Source organism: Mya arenaria, chromosome 6 (genome assembly GCF_026914265.1).
Source record: "Mya arenaria isolate MELC-2E11 chromosome 6, ASM2691426v1".
Classification (NCBI taxonomy): domain Eukaryota; kingdom Metazoa; phylum Mollusca; class Bivalvia; order Myida; family Myidae; genus Mya; species Mya arenaria.
The window spans coordinates 66344353-66361274 of record NC_069127.1 but is presented as its reverse complement, the minus strand read 5'-3'; the positions used below and the strand labels follow the sequence as shown (position 1 = coordinate 66361274).

Genomic DNA, 16922 nt, shown 5'->3' with positions numbered 1-16922 from the left:
TAGGTTGGATGGTTGAGTACAATTGTATAAAGTCTCAATGACATACCACAAGTAGTTGGTGGGATATTAACCTATGTGTGCTTGCACACAAAACCTTAACCAAGGTGTGACGTCAACGCCGACGCCGACACGCCGGTTAGTAGTATAGCTCTCCTTATTCTTCGAATAGTCGAGCTAAAAAAAATGCTTCAAAGTACAATTGTGTTTTTCTTCATCTAGTAAGACAAAAGTTGTTTATCTGAAACTCTTACAGATAATTATAGTGTTTGTTTTCAAAATTCCATAGCTAGTCGGTTATCATAGCAGTTTTCAAAAAGGATACAAGAAGGCAAATTTCATCATTTGACAGCTTCTGTTTCACAAATCTATGGACTGAAGCTGCAGCATCAGCCATCTGGAAGTAAAACAAGGAAACATCAAATTACGCTGATGAGTACATTTCGACCTTTGATAACACATCAGACATTTCGACCCCTTACTTTTAAAGGCTTCTATTGATGATGTTGAAGATAATGAAGTATGGAGTTGTTATCATCATCAGGAATAACCTTGAGAAATATAGAACTAGTGGCAAAAAAAATGTTTTATGAAATTATTAATGAACTAAAATGCAGAATAAATCAAAATATACATGGATAACTTTTTCCTAATGGAAATTTAACATTCTAATAAAATCCATTTATAAGATTGCACACCACAGACAATTGTATAGATCTGTATTAAAGCATGGAGAACAATTGCAACTATTGAAATAAATTTTTTTTTTAGTTAGCCGATTATATCTCTACCTTGAAATATGATTTTATGCATTCTTAAGGCAGACTTTTAAGGAAAAAGGTTTAAAAAGTGGGTGCATACAACGTACATGTATGCAGAGAGTGCCTTAGGGATAGCAGCCTTACATGCATTTATGAAAGCACAGTCATCATTAGATTGTATTTTGTTTCATGGATTATTAAGCACTTGTTTCATAAATCATATGATCCACATTGTGTGATTTTTGGCCTTTCAACATAATTATTACAATTGTAATAATCATAAGTAAAAAAATAATGAATTTTTCAATGTAAAATAATTTCTTCCAAACTTCTTCTTTTAAAGGATTGTTATTAGTGCATCATTTTCTCAACAATTTATGACTATTAGTTTACTCATGTTTCCATAGCAACCATGGATTTGTCCTGACTTGTTTGACTGAATTCAAAGTCTGTGTATACAACGCAGACTTCCCAAAAGTTGAAAAAAAGTGGCAGACATTCGGTCTGACAAGACATAAAAATCTGTCAGACCAAAAGGAAATCTGTCAGACCGAACCAAAAGGAACAAAAAACGGAAGTAATAACATTGCTTTATTCATAAATAGCAGCTTATTTCTTTATAAAGGCTTTATAGTAATTCTCTTATGAAAATCATCACTCTGTCAAAATTCAAAAGTTCATCTTGATATTCAAAACTCTCCTCATCAATATCGGGGTTTAAGTCCTGTTTGTCACAGAGAGTGTTAAATCTCCATTTCAAGAGCCTGATGTAAGGACTTTTTCAGTGTTGGACAGGGTGACAACCTTCTGTAATGCCAATGGTTCTGGTGTAGTCTGTTCGATTATATGCAGGCACATCTAGACTCTGCCTTAAAGTACAAAATTTATCATGGACAGTGGATGTACAAATAAACTTTTATCAATAAAATAAAAAATCACAAATAAAATGCCTTTCACAACATGCCAAATATTATATTACAGTGGTGAATTTAGATTACTCTTTTATACCTTATTATGGATTTAGTTTTTGTTGTACAGGATATTTATTTTTTTTAATTTATAAAGGTAGAGCTATTTTTAAGACAGAAGTAATAATTGCCTACCAGCAAAGTGTCCATAACTTTCTGTGTCTAGGGGTTTGAGTTTCACCATCATCATCGCAGGTTATTACTTGCTTTTCTTTGTCAATAACAAGTCATTTCCTATTTCTTTGCCATTTCACAAAAAAATTCTTTCATGTCATTTCGTTTCATATTCATTTTCCTTTCAGAGCATTCATCGATTGATAATTTTCTCTTTATTTAACTAGCATTCGTTAAATGTTAGAGAAGCCATGTTTGATGCGCAAATGACTGACAGTATGTAACATGCGTACCGATTGGTTCTTCTACTGTGCCGAAAGCGACCAATGAAAACTTGTGTAACGTTTTTCTAAGGCCCTCATGCTAAAACCTGGTTACCAGGATTTTATGCTAAAACCCGGTCACCGGGGATAAAAAATAGCCGGACAGTCGGACCAATTTCTGTTCAGAAATCGTTGGACCAGATCAAAATTTGCCGGTCATGTCCGTCGGACCAACAACTTTCGGGAAGTCTGATACAACGGCCCGTTCGATTAAAAATACAAAATTGAATATTCAAATGTTTATTTATGTTCCATAAAGATTGCATGTAAAGCAAATAAAATTATAAGCTTGTTGTAGTATATGACACATTAATGTTTCATGTCATTTTAATAATGTACTTTCATAATGATGTCATGTGTATGACGTCAAATTTAGTGTTCAAAATGTGCAATACATGGTCTCGCTTGTAAAAACGTATGAAATGCATTATAAGTTATGTCACCATAAAAATTTCAGTATTTCTTCCAAAAATAACTTTTAATTCAAATACCCAGTAAATTAATAAAAGCAAATATATGTTCGAAGGCCAAAAATTGCGCGATGTGGCTCATCATTTATTATATGAGTGAATCTTGAAAAACAGTAAATTGCATTGTAGAATAGTCACTGTTATTATATACATTACAAATGTTTGTCCCTTAAATGAACAAGCCCATATTATTTTATTATTCTGATGCTTGGCATTACATATATTTAACAAGCCCTCCAATGTAAAATCCCAAATTTGAGCAAGACTGGAAAGGATTTAACTAGTGCAGGGCATGGGCGAATTTCAACAACAGTATTATTAAATATTTTTCTAGTGCAAATTGCGATCCTTTAGTAATGGATCTAGAAAATGTAGTAAGGGGGTTGAAATATCCATACATAAAACTTATTATATTAGCACTCTTTGTCGAGATGTATGGACCGAAACTTGTTAGTTGAGATGACAAGAAGTCGAAATAGCAAGGGCCCAAATGTCAGGATACTCAAAGAACAAGTATTTTATTCGCAAACAAATAAACTCTAGTTATAAGAATCAGACTAACGGTGAAATGTCCGGAAGTCCAATAGTGAAATAAATATGTCGCGAAAATGTATTACATTTTAATCTTAAACAAAATCTAAATAGTCATCCATAAATATTTAGTGTTTGTAACTATATCAAATTCTTTTGCTGTAACAAAATTTCGAAATACTAACCGTTCACGAAACATTGACAAAATATAAACCAAAAATCAAATTGAAAGTATCGATTTGGAATTTGCCAACTATTTTTAGAGATGTACGAATTATGAGGAACATATTAATTTAAGTCACCAATCGACTGAAAATCTTTTTTTTTTAAAAGGACCTAGTGTCACTACACAGTAAATAAACATTAAAATAACATATTTACTTTCTTTTTTTTATTTTCATATTCGTAACTACGCTGGTGCTAGCTTTGTACATGTTGTGTTCCAAAAACCAAGGAAACGGAAACTTTTTTATTTCAACGTTTTTACCATGAAAACGATACTATTTTTCATGCACGACTAAAGGTAGGATACTAAAGTGTTATATTCACAAATAAAAGAGACAACAACTTCAGAATTGTAGTGTATTAAATCTAAATTTTCCGAAATTAGGGAAACACCAAATCATGTAACTTGTAAGTAAAACATCAACACACAAACTGAATTGTACTGAGATAAATTCTCAAATTCTCCTGCTTCAACACATGTGTAGCACCATCCAGAGTATGCTGGACTTGAAGTCTTTAAAATCCCTCCTTTGTGTGGCTATAAATTGAACTTAAATTTGACTAACATTGTATTATTCAGTTGTTCATTATGTATCTCTTCAAAATGACATATTGTTTACTTTTAACTGATCATAATACTGAAGTTTAGGTTGTAGGAAAAGTGTGACCAGTTTGGGGCTAGAACCACTAAAATACTAGGACAACGCTGAACAGACTGAGCTATCCAGCTGTCTGGTTACACACAAACTACAAAATCCATTGTTTAAAAGACACAAAAATCTAAAATGTTGGTTGATGAATAAATACGTGAATAATTCATTATTATCTGACAATAAAGCCATTTTTATTTTTATTTCAGGATTTCCTCTGCATGTTAGACCTTAGATAAAACAATCAACTGTTATTTTAAAATATTAAAACAACAAAAACAGTTAAAATGACAAATAACATAGTCAATGCCCGGGAGGCAGCAAAGATGTATCTATCTACCCACAATATCCCACAGATGTTTGAAAGTCTACTCAGTTGTCTCATGGTAGAACGTCCAGAAGATCCAGTTGCATATGTTGAAAAAAAGATGGGTCAAATACGGGAGATAGGAGTAGAAAATGTTAACTGGGAGTCGTTTGTACGTGATCTTCATCCCTATCGAGATCCTGTTAGGCTGCAAAATGTACGTGACGGAAGCACATTTGATCGTGAACGAGAAACTCCGGAAGCTCAAGGCGATGGGAGACAGCGTGAAAAATCAGACTACCAACCTGATGTGTTTAAACTGACTGAAGCTTCTTAGATGTTAATTTTGTTATTTTTGTATCTTTTTTTTATTCATACTGAAAATGAAGATGCTGTGATAAAACTGCCTTATTCTAGATACAGTATTAAAGACTGATTTCAATTACATGTGCTTAAACAATATAAATACTATAAGTACTTTCACATGAATTCAGAATATATATTATAAATGTAAATTAGAATATACGGTAACTTTTTTATTCAGATCTAGACTTTATAAGTATTAAAAACATTTGTACCGGGGTAGATACTGACTTGGACCAAATATGGAGACCTAGCATATATGTAATAAACCTAGACTTTCATGTTGAAGATAAATGATCTATTTTACAATGATATGTCATAGTTGATTTTAACCCGTTTAAGGTCAGAGATTATTTTTAGTGAGAATGTGCATTGTTTGTAAACTCAGGCTTTGTGTACATGAAAATGTATGGTGGAGTGTTGTGCTCATTTATGAGTTTGTATTACGGAGTTGTACAATTACTAAATTATGTGAAATGCAATGCAAAAAACAACAAGTTTATACATGTGTATAAGACGATATCTGTGTTATCACAAAGATGTGTTTGCTTTGATAAGTGTGTCAGTTTATGATATTCTGTATAAATTTTGTTACCTTTAATCTTTAGTTACCGGTACCAATAATTTCATTAGTCTTTATTCAGTCTCTAAGAACATTCTACTTCTACAATCTTCTGGCATTTGACAAAGTTTGATTCTGATAAAAGGTCTTGTTCTTTTTACTTCATACTTATTCATGACATAATATTTTTTATTTATTTTTTAAGTATAAATGTACTAGTCTATATACATGTATGTTTATACAGCATTTATAATATACCACATTTTCTCTGAAACTCTTTAAATATTTAGTAACATGTACTCTAATATACCAATACAGTTTCTGGTATTGAACTGCAATACTGTTGATTAGAAAAAATGTTCATGGTCTGGAGTAATGTTTTGTTTTTTTCAATCATGATTATTAAAAAAAATAGTTATTTGCAAATAACTTTTTAAAAAGGCAATATCGATGAAATTGATGCAATTTCTTTTTTCCCCACATTTTTATTTGAAGCATAATACACATATAGTGATAAAACTGCTAGTAATATCACAAAACATACAATAGTTAGTTTCTGATGACTTATTTCTTATCCCATGACCCATTATACATATACTAGTCTAAGTCTTATACGTATACTATGCCTTTTTTTATATGTTCTGGTTAGTTTCAAGTGAAATGAAAAGATAACATATGGTTTGCAATAACTTATTTTTTGTTGATCAATTGCATAGATTGTATCAAATTGTTTATCATTTGTCTGCTGTTAATTCAAGCTCAGTTTCTTTTGTCTTTCCATTATGCATTATGATTATAGATACTGTGTAACGGGCCTTTTTACCAGTTATGGGGAAGACACCCTAGCCTCATTTGTGGGGAAAAAACATGTTTTCTTTGGTTTTGGGGAAAATTCTCAGAGTATTTTTGCAAACAATTTGGACAATTTAGTTTTACATACGGGTACGGGGTAAATTAAAAATATCACAGTAAATATAACACTCAGAAACATCATTTTAATGAATTGTGTGATTCTCAATATATAAAATTAAAAAAGAAAGAAATTGTAAATGGTAAATGCCGGGTATTGGCTATGGCAAAGAAGGGTAAAAAGGCCCCGCATAGTATTTCTTTTTTTGCAGTGCTATTACATGTATGAGCACTTTGTCCCATTTTTATAAGGATTGATTGCAATTATTTCCAAGTGTCCATGCTGAATGAACGCCCCCTCCTGCGTCCATACAGCATGGACACACACAAGAATCTTATCAATATTTGTATTTTACTTTTCTAAATAATCATTTAAACATTGGTGAAATACTCTGCAGCTGTGTATTTGTTGTAAAAGAACAGTCATCAATAATAAATGTTTGTACAAAAGAATAACTTGTCAGTAGCATAAAATAGTGATGTCATATTTGTTAAATATTTGTATTAATCTATGAAGGATTACAACCAGCTAAAGCATTAGCACTCAAAATTGGTGCTTTTCAATACCGTAGTTATTATATCTAGTTAAACATTATATTATAGTGTAATTTGTATGCTATTTGTCTCAGTATTCTAATTTCCCCTGTTTAGTTCATGTCTTTTCTCTTCAATAAAGCTGTGTGTCATTTTATGGAAGAAGTCATACTCGGGGCATATTCACTATCAGATTGAGTTTCAGTTAAAGACTCAACACTCAAAACAGCATATTTCAATTTTATTGTTAAGTTGCTATCAGACCAGCATTAATCATAACATTTGCTGTATCAGTTATAGAAATTAGACTTTTAGATGAACAAGCCCGAATTCCTATGCTTTGGCTTGACATCAAATTTTCTAACAAGCCCTGCTATATAAAATTCAGAATTTGAGCAAGCCCGCAAGACATTTTACCAGTAAAGGGCTTGTGGACTTGTGTTAATTTCGACCACTGCTGTATTTGTTAAAAAGATATTTTTTTTACAATTATTTACACACCAGATGTTTAAAACAGTTCTATAAAAGATAAATGTAGAATTTTAGAAATCAAATTTCGAGTTAAAAGCTCAGACACAAGATGTTAGTTAATAGTTGCCCTGAACTTCACAAAACTGAACTTTAAACAGTATTAAAGGATACCATACATTTGTGTGAACATCTTAAACCTTCTTTATAGATTTGTTTCCGTAATGTATTAGTCATATTAAAGTGTGCTCCTGGTCATTTTGATTTGAACAAAAAGACTGTTACTTTGGACAAATTACTGTTTAAACAGTGCAGAGTGGGTAGTTGCATTAACAGTGTGTGTATACCATGTGATAAAATGCTACGACGGAAGGCATTATTTTGCTTCGAATGAAGACTTCAAAACAAAAATAGCATTCCTATTTTTTCACAATTTAAAATGAAACATAGCACAGTATATGCCGCTTACGGAGCCACGCCCCCCCCCCCCCCTTCGGTATTTTACCTGAGTTTGATAGAGAGTTTAGTTTTTGAAATCACTTCTACAAGCCTTTTTACAATACTGCCATCTGACGCAGCACTGTCAAAACATTTGGAAAATGGTTTGTCAAAGTATTTGATGAAACTAATCACCTAAAAAAACTAAGGCGGGGCGTTGGTTGCGGGCATCATTTGCGCTCTTTCTCTGCATGTCTTCATCATCACAATAATCACCCTCATTTCTACTTTGTTCATTTTCTGCATACATAGACTGCCCTTTGTTTAATTTAAAATGGTGTTGTAAAAGAAGTTTTCTTTGATTTAAGTCTTCATTTTAAGCAAAATGTTGCCTTCTGATGTAGCATATATGACATAATTTATCACTGGTTTACACTGTTAACATCCATTCAAAATTGTCCCAGATGTACATTATGAGTACCCATATGGTAATACAAAATACTAAGCCATTGTAAAAAGCTGTTATCAGTACATCATAGCAGTTAATTATGCAGATACATGAGCATTATATGCATGTAACTTGTAGCTACTGCATGTACATGTATGGTATGTAAAAGATTAACCTAGAAATGCATATAGATGCGCATTATATACATGTTATTTGTAACTTTAAACTGCTGCATGTACATGCCTTTAATGTAAAAGGTTAGCCTAATGCATTACAATTGTTTGTCATGAATTGATCTTTATTATAATCACATATCATTTGTTGGTTATTACAGTTAATAAAGGATTTACTTTGCAGACGTTTATTGTTGTTTGTCTGATTTTGAGATTGGTGACATATAGTCATTATGAAGTAACATTGTGAGGTATGAACTTTTAACTGAACCAGTGAATATCATCCTGTAACAACTGTAGCCTCGTCGTTATCCCTGTGAAAACCCGTTTGTCTGTGGCCTGATTGTTTGGGTTGTTCAACGGTGAAAAATGTAAAACATGCGCATCATATGCATTGGGCCGATCACTCTTGTTTTAACATTTATTGAGTTATTCCCCTTGTTCAGCTGTTGTTGTTTTAAACAAGAGTTTAGGCCATACCAAATTGTTTTTATGTTTAGCGTCAACCCTAAGTACGAAAGCATATCTATCTATCCCGAAAAAGGGACGAGCTCACTAAAAAAACAGAATACTGAATGAGAGACATCCTCAGTGGAACAGAGCGTCCTAAATTTGTCTATTCTGGACCATTCTCAATTGTTAGATAAATTTCCAGTGCAAAAATGAGGTCACATAAAAGTTCATTTAAGAGTGTTTATCATGGGCCGGTCGGAATCACACAGAATACATCGTTTTCTGATATCAAATGCCAAGAATACTAGTACAACGTACGAAGCATGTTGTATGTGTTGTGTTCTGTAGTCGGAATTATAGTTAGAGGAAATTAAAAATATTCGGCAAGATCGTTGATCATATAAAATGTGGGTTTTTCCGTCTATCCGTCTGCGGACGCTTTTAAAACAAATGATTTGGTTTAGCCTAAGTTAATACCTGAAAGACGGACAAGCGTTGGAATTTGTTTTCGGTGCTGTTGATTATACAACAGACACAATTGCTATATCAAAACCGCTGAAAAGATGTCACAAAAACATGAAAAACAACGGTACTTACAACGATACCCTTAAAATGAACGAACCCAAATACGTCAACGTCTGAATTGACAGTTCGTACACAGTTTGCTTTAATAAAGGGAGCGTTGCTTTTTTGGTGGCCAAATATCAATTCCCAGTGATTGATGAATAACAATGAACCAACAGGAATTTGAATAATGACGTTCACACTAGCTGTGTTTTCCTGGCGAAATTAATCATATTTTATTAAACTGAAATGCAGGCTTTACACTTTTTATCCAAGGCCTGTCAGCGCATGGTGTCAACATCCATGCCGAATCTTCTCAATGTTCGATGCCATGCAAATGCGTAGCGGATGCGCACATGGCAACTTTTACAATCATGAAACCGCTCTCAGAAAAGTTGCTCTTAGACATTGTACGTAACTGTTAGAAAGTTGATGGCTATGCATGACAGTGATGTCAAACAATTTAAGTCAATGAACCAAGAAATCTGACCAATGAGTGTGGCCTTGACCTTTAACCTACAAACATGGGTATTCCCACATCATCCTCTGTTAAAATTTGTGCCAAGTTGTTTTTGTTTATTTTTTTTCAATTTATTCAATGCATGTCCAGGTAAAAGTCCGAATAAGCCAAAATACAAGGAAATTTGCCAAAATGACCCTTGCATTTGACCTTTACATGTGCCCTACAGTCAAAGGTTTTGCGCAAGGCACGCTATCTGTATGTGAACATTTTAGCCAAAATATTTAATATCCCCAAATGCATGGACAAGTTACAACTCTGATAAGCCCAAATGCAAGAAAAAATGGACCAAAAACCCTCCCGTGTGACCTTGACCTTTGACCTACAGACATGGGTCTTGCATGCGACACATGCTGTCTCCACAGTCAAATTATTTAATATTTCTCCCGAACCGTGAAGCCAGAACAAATTGGACCATTGACCCTCCAGTGTGACCTCCACCATAACCTTGAAGGCATAGAATTTGCACATGACAAATTCGGCAAATTGTTCAGAACTTTGATAACTTTGTTGCTGACTTTCAAATACTTATCAAAAAACTTATAAACTTATGGAAACATATGTAATGTGCAGAATTTCTAACAAGAATCGGGACAACTTTTTCATCTGTACATTTTTATTCAAGTATATGAGCATATCCTAAAATAGTTCAGCGGTTAAAATAAAAAATTTAAAAAAACGATACTGTTAAAGTTGTGTAAAGTTCTTTTTTAAAATCCCAAATGCATAGCCGGACGGCTAGGCAGTCGCACGGCGGAGTGCATGCACATATCATAAAGGTGCCCCCCCCCCCCCCCCCCCCCGCGCTTTTGGTACGCCGCCCATAAGTGCTCAACTTAAACGACTATACTAAAGACTAATAATAACCCTCTGTACCTTCATCAGCGTCTTGACGTAGCCGTAGTATATGAGGCGGTATTTTTTTAATCTCAATGGGAGAGTACCCCCCCCCCCCCTAGGAAGTTTTGTGTAGGGGATATTTGTCCTACACCCCCTCCCACAGCTACCCCATCCACAGCACAGATATTCAATACCTTCCGCGTCGTCTGACTTTATAACGACACTACACCGATTCTCAATAATTTCCAAGTAACAGCACTTAGACATTTAAACAATGGTGATGAAGTGTAATCAACCCCCTTTCGTCACGAACACTCTCTCCATCATTAATGAGCATTTATTCATATTCATACTCATCATGTTATGTTACCAGTCCGCGTTATCATACTTTGGATAGTTAAAGCCAATTTCAGTAAGGATAATTTTAACACAGATACTATATATATATATATATATATATATATATATATATATATATGCACTAGTGTATAATTCCACCCGGAAACTTGATATCAGAAAAAAGGTTATAAGTTTCGATTTCTGACACAAAATGAGCTTACGCTATCCAATCTGTTCCGTAATCCGTCTCTGTTTTATCTCTCAGTCAGGGTCCACCTTTCCAGCTCATAGTATACTTTAACCAATGAACCATGGCTATTATTCATCAAAGGGGCGCAATTCATATTTACCTAGTTTGTTTACAATCTGTCAATTGACTTCATTTTTGACACAGAAATGGGATACTGCCTTTCATGCTTTGAAGGAAGAGATGTGGATCAGCCAACGCCGGTTTGTATATTTAGTTTCATTAGAGTATTTAGGCAATGATCGATTCCGAAAACGTTTTTTTTTTTATTCAGAAGTGAAATTTACTTAATCGAAAGTACATATTTCCAAGTCATTAGTGCATGTCCATGCAAGTTACATATAATGGTGTGTTTGTTTAAATTAAATGATGATCTCTTATGGTGTTTTTGTATTATTGCGGTATACATTTACCGATTACAACAGAAACATAGCTGTATTTGTACATGCTGTAGTTGCCATAATCATGAGCGTTCAGGGATCCCTTTTATTGATTTTGACATTTGTGATGTATCCCTGTAACGTGTTTGCCAAGTACAAAATCCGTCTAGTTGGACTACATACTGTAGATGTGTGATGATTGTCACAATGATTGGCATCATTTTCAAAGGGAAATAAATACTGGTAGATTTGTACTTGTATAGGCGTTTCCTTAACTCGAAAGACTGATCTTGAGCTGAAATCTCAGACTCCGGACAATCGTAAAGGCAAGTTTAAGGGTTAAGTTGGTTTACAGATTAATCTGCGAGTAAAAGGGAATAAATCTAAAGAAACAACTTAGATTTGCAGCTGAAGAGTGATCGAAAAATGCTGCACCATGTCATTTTAGAGATCACCCTTCTGCCCTCAGGGAGCCCAACATGGGCATCCTTCTGTCCTCATGGAGCCCAGCATGGGCACCCTTCTGTCCTCATGGAGCCCAGCATGTGAACCCTTCTGCCATCATGGAGCCCAGCATGTGAACCCTTCTGCCATCATGGAGCCCAGCATGTGCACCCTTCTGTACTCATGGAGCCCAACAAGGGCACCCTTCTGCCCTCATGGAGCCCAGCATGTGCACCCTTCTGCCCTCATGGAGCCCAGCATGTGCACCCTTCTGTACTCATGGAGCCCAACAAGGGCACCCTTCTGCCCTCATGGAGCCCAACATGTGCACCCTTCTGTACTCATGGAACCCAACAAGGGCACCCTTCTGCCCTCATGGAGCCCAGCATGGGCACCCTTCTGCCCACATGGAGCCCAATATGTGCACCCTTCTGCCCTCATGGAGCACAGCATGTGCACCCTTCTGCCCCCATGGAGCCCAATATGTGTACCCTTCTGCCCTCATGGAGCCCAGCATGTGCACCCTTCTGCCCCCATGGAGCCCAACATGTGTACCCTTCTGCCCTCATGGAGCCCAGCATGTGCACCCTTCTGCCCCCATGGAGCCCAACATGTGTACCCTTCTGCCCTCAAGGAGCCCAGCATGTGCACCCTTCTGCCCCCATGGAGCCCAACATGTGTACCCTTCTGCCCCCATGGAGCCCAACATGTGTACCCTTCTGCCCCCATGGAGCCCAACATGTGTACCCTTCTGCCCCCATGGAGCCCAACATGTGCACCCTTCTGCCCCCATGGAGCCCAACATGTGTACCCTTCTGCCCTCATGGAGCCCAGCATGTGCACCCTTCTGCCCCCATGGAGCCCAACATGTGTACCCTTCTGCCCCCATGGAGCCCAACATGTGCACCCTTCTGCCCCCATGGAGCCCAACATGTGTACCCTTCTGCCCTCATGGAGCCCAATATTAACACTTTGCCTTCATAGAATTAGTCGTTAGGCGTTAGCACCCGGTCCCCCCACTACAGCGCCCTGTCTTTTTTAAGACCTGGCTAAATCCCTGCAACCAATCTGAACCTTATTCAATATAAGGGCCACAAAACTTGGTTCATTATGTATTAAGCATTAGACATGTTACAATAGATGACCATCATATTTTGTTTTTGTTACGGATTTGACACATCAATATACATGAATGTATTTCGTAGTATTGCTGGGATAAATTGGCAATTTTACAATATGTTTTTGTTAGGTTATTTTTGTTATGTGTTGTTATTTTGAGATAAAAAAGTATATTTATTTTCAAAGAACGCATTGCATGACAACTGGAGCAGGTTCTAGCAATTGATGTAAGATGCCCTGGTTAGAGGGGGTGCAACACCTTCGGAATCGAAAGTATATGGCATAAACTGTTTTCATGGGGGTTTGCTGTAACTCCCTCAAGAAAATGTTAACAATTTATAGTCGGAAATTGCGCATTTTGAGCGTATATTATTACTCGTTCGTCCCATATTGAAATAAAAAGTAAACATGGTAAACATGCCCCCTCTCCCCTCTTAATCCGCTTGTGATGACAGCATTTGTGGGCTAACTCACATTTAGTTAGATTCGACGTCGACATCATGACGAACTGTTACAGTTTGGGATATGCAAATCCTTAAAGACACTACATCAAACAGCAGTACAGTAGTTACTTTCAGAAACATTTATTAGTATTTTCCAAAGTCTAGAGATTTAACTAACCATTTAAAATAATAGGAGACGCGGCGGCGGCAGATGGTTGCGGCAGCGGAGCAGCGACAGAAGGCTAATGAGAGTCGAGGACTCAAAGACCCGGAAGGTTTCAAGATGAAACAGAAACGGAAGGCGGAAGCGGAGAAACTGGCGGACCAGCCACATGGGGACACGAACCTTAAGGTATTTTTGGTTTAGTTTTCACTAGATGTAATTCGTTTAGGACCGATTACAATAAAAGAAGATACTAGCTTGATAAAGTCATTCTACGCTAGGTTTCCCTGAAATAAACCAGAACTTGTGTCCATTTCGAGAGCCGGTTGTGAGATGGTTTCCCTGGTTAGGATCGAATCCATAAACTTTTGCGTTAATAGCGGACCCCTGACCACTGAAACTCAACCCATAAGATGATTATAATTATATTTATTGTACTGATCATAAGACCTGATCTATGGTAAGTCGATAGGCCAAAAAAGTGCACGTGTACTGGTGCCAAGCAATGACGCCCTAAAAGAGTATCAACCCAAGAACTTGCATGCTGTATCTCTAATGCAACACCTTCCGCAACCGTTACGGACTATAGTCTTGGCAATATAAAGTAATGTCTCGTTTCAGTGGCAAGTGAGCTAGCAGGAATCGAAGAAAGTCTTCATCATCACCTTGCTCAGCACCAATCTGTCATCAACGGAGTGAATAACATCGTCATATTTGCATTGATGTCATGTCTACGCTCTTGCAATTTCTTGTCATTAATCATTGAATGTTTTACGTCTTTGTAAACCGTGAGTGTGGCCTTTTTCTTGGTAGAGTCTGTAGAACAGTGAAAAAACCCATCTCGCTCACATTGAGGAGCAGGAAATGCTCAAGATGAGCTTTGGTGATGACCTTTTTTCTATCACCGTCCGTCGTCGTCAACTTTGCAATTGCTTTTCAAAATAAAGTTCGACCAAACTTCACAGGAATAATATTTAGGCATTCCGCTGTCACTGTGCTCACAAGAATAGTATTCCGGCAGAACTGCCATGACAACATAATCTCTGACAGGAAAAAACAACACTTTTATGTAAATTATTTTCAACAAACTATGACCTGAGTTTTAAATTATCTTAGGAATGTGACATTGTATGAACCTCTTTATGGAGTATGCCTTAAACAGTAATGTTTGACTTGTGGTTTTCTACCATTTTTGTCAAAGTCTTGATAGGGCATGGAACTCGGGTAAGCGTTGAGGCCAATCTTGTTGCTAATATTCTCAGCATTGTAAACTGTTTGTATACATGGAATCACCAAATCATTTATGTCGTCCTGTTAATTTGTTATTTATAAATTTATTTATAAATGTGTATTTTAATCATTATTTGTATTGCTTTACTCTGTGTACTTCCAAGATATCTTGTAACCAATATATGTCTTGGGTTTTGATCGTACCCCTAAGTTCCATGTAAATAAAAATCCGAAAAACAACAACACATAATATCTATTTATTTTTACGCTATTCAAAAGGTGAAATTCGGGAAAACTGAAGTCCGTTTCCTATAAAATGAAAGAATTCACTCTATGTTTAAATATATTGTGATCCTATCCATTGTGTTTGTGTTTATATGTTCATCACAATGGTAATTATTTGTCTGTAATACAAATTTTTTCTGGCATGTAACCTAATGAAAGGTAACATATCTTAATATTGAGAAATACAATAATGAAATAATGTATTTCATAAAATCATCCTTTTGAATGTCATTTACCCGTTTATGCAAATTTAATTTAAAGTAAATATCTAAATATGCGTTCATTCCCCGAATCATTCGGAACTCCGCGGACATTTTTCATCGAAAAACAACCTCGGACGTATGCCGGTACATCAGCATATAGTTGCATAAAATATTATTCCTAAGAGTAAGTCATTAAGTTTAACTGCTAAATTTAAATTACTAGGCGATCTACTTTCAGCGTAGTAAAACTGTATAGATTTCTGACATTGTAAACCGCCCATATACATCCGAGGTTGTTTTCGGTGAAAAAATGGCCGAGGAGTTCCGAATGTCCCCAAATAGAATGGGCATTAGTGGATGCCTTGTCCGCTCTATATATTCGCCATGAACGACTCGATTGAAATAATTGGTAGAGCGGACGTACTTGACTAATGGGCATTGATCCCAGTGTGAGTATTCTTATGATGTGTTCACAGAAACGATTGAACGCTGGAACGAAAGACCCTGGTTTTACACCGTGTGCCAGTGTATTATGATATGGGACCACTTTTTACATTCTCTCGAAAACGGTAAGGTATTTAGTGTTGAGGCGGATGATCGGCCCAGCGACCCGAGGTTGGGCCGTCAATTATCTAACCACATGGCCACAAAAGGGTTTTTGCATTAACTTGACACACATTATCACAATTCTGACGTACTTTCAAATTCAAGACCCATCCCAAAGTTCAAAATGCTTGAAGCAGTTGTTAAAGAGATTTCGAACTAGCTTTGCACAAATGTTAATCGTATCCATACGAGATGTTTGAGCACTTTTACCAACGATGTTACGTCAAGGTCAAGGCCAAATATATCAGGCCTGCGACCGAATAAATAATAATGTATTCCTACTATTATATCAGGACATGCAGTGCATTTATAACAGATTGGGGGGCAAGAATCATAAGGGAGAGGAGGCACCTTTTCCTCAGTAAAGTCTTGGATCTGGCTTCTACGTCCTATTGCGGGTTTCCCAGAATCCCTCTCCAGTCCCCGTATGTTCCGGTGACGTCTCTTGTCAAAGCACTCAGCTGATTGAGGGTCACCACAAATGTTTTATCCTGGATAAATAGTCCATCATTTTTTGTTCAGCGTTATAACGATGGTGAAGTAAAACCATATTTTTCGACTTCCTACTTTTCTAAGAACTATATTTCTCCAGATAAGTAGATCCAAAAATTAAACTATGCTAGAAATTCTTATCTTGCCCACGGGCAAAGATAAAACAAGTACCTGTATGGAACTCATTTTTAATGGTCATCACATTGTAATTACCTCCCTTGTTGAAGACTGTCGTCTGTAGTATCATAGAAACCTTGTCTTGTGGCAATATTAAAATGCTAATTAATTATTTCTCGCTTCAAATGTCACCATAAAAAAGGGTTCACGCACCTATCAAGAAATAATGCTTCACT

At 36.1% G+C, this 16922-nt stretch overlaps 2 protein-coding genes across 3 annotated transcripts in view; one reads left to right on the top strand and one right to left on the bottom strand.

The window, feature by feature from the left end:
- Nucleotides 1-3425, bottom strand: part of LOC128237469 (inositol polyphosphate 5-phosphatase OCRL-like) — a 50556-nt gene extending 47131 nt beyond the window's left edge. For both annotated transcript variants that reach the window (XM_052953036.1, XM_052953037.1), the window contains exons 1-2: nt 3350-3425; nt 323-394 (exon numbers count right to left, since the gene is read on the bottom strand). In XM_052953036.1, the coding sequence (XP_052808996.1) occupies nt 323-394 (72 nt within the window). In that variant the 5' untranslated portion in view covers nt 3350-3425. The remainder of the gene's footprint in view (nt 1-322; nt 395-3349) is intronic.
- Nucleotides 3426-11291: 7866 nt separating this feature from the next.
- LOC128238848 (small VCP/p97-interacting protein-like) lies at nt 11292-15116 on the top strand. Its single transcript, XM_052955131.1, has 3 exons — nt 11292-11407; nt 13784-13942; nt 14375-15116. Exons 1-3 carry the CDS (start codon nt 11354-11356, stop codon nt 14387-14389), a joined length of 228 nt encoding a protein of 75 aa, XP_052811091.1. The 5' UTR covers nt 11292-11353; the 3' UTR covers nt 14390-15116.
- The last annotated feature ends 1806 nt before the right edge of the window (nt 15117-16922 follow it).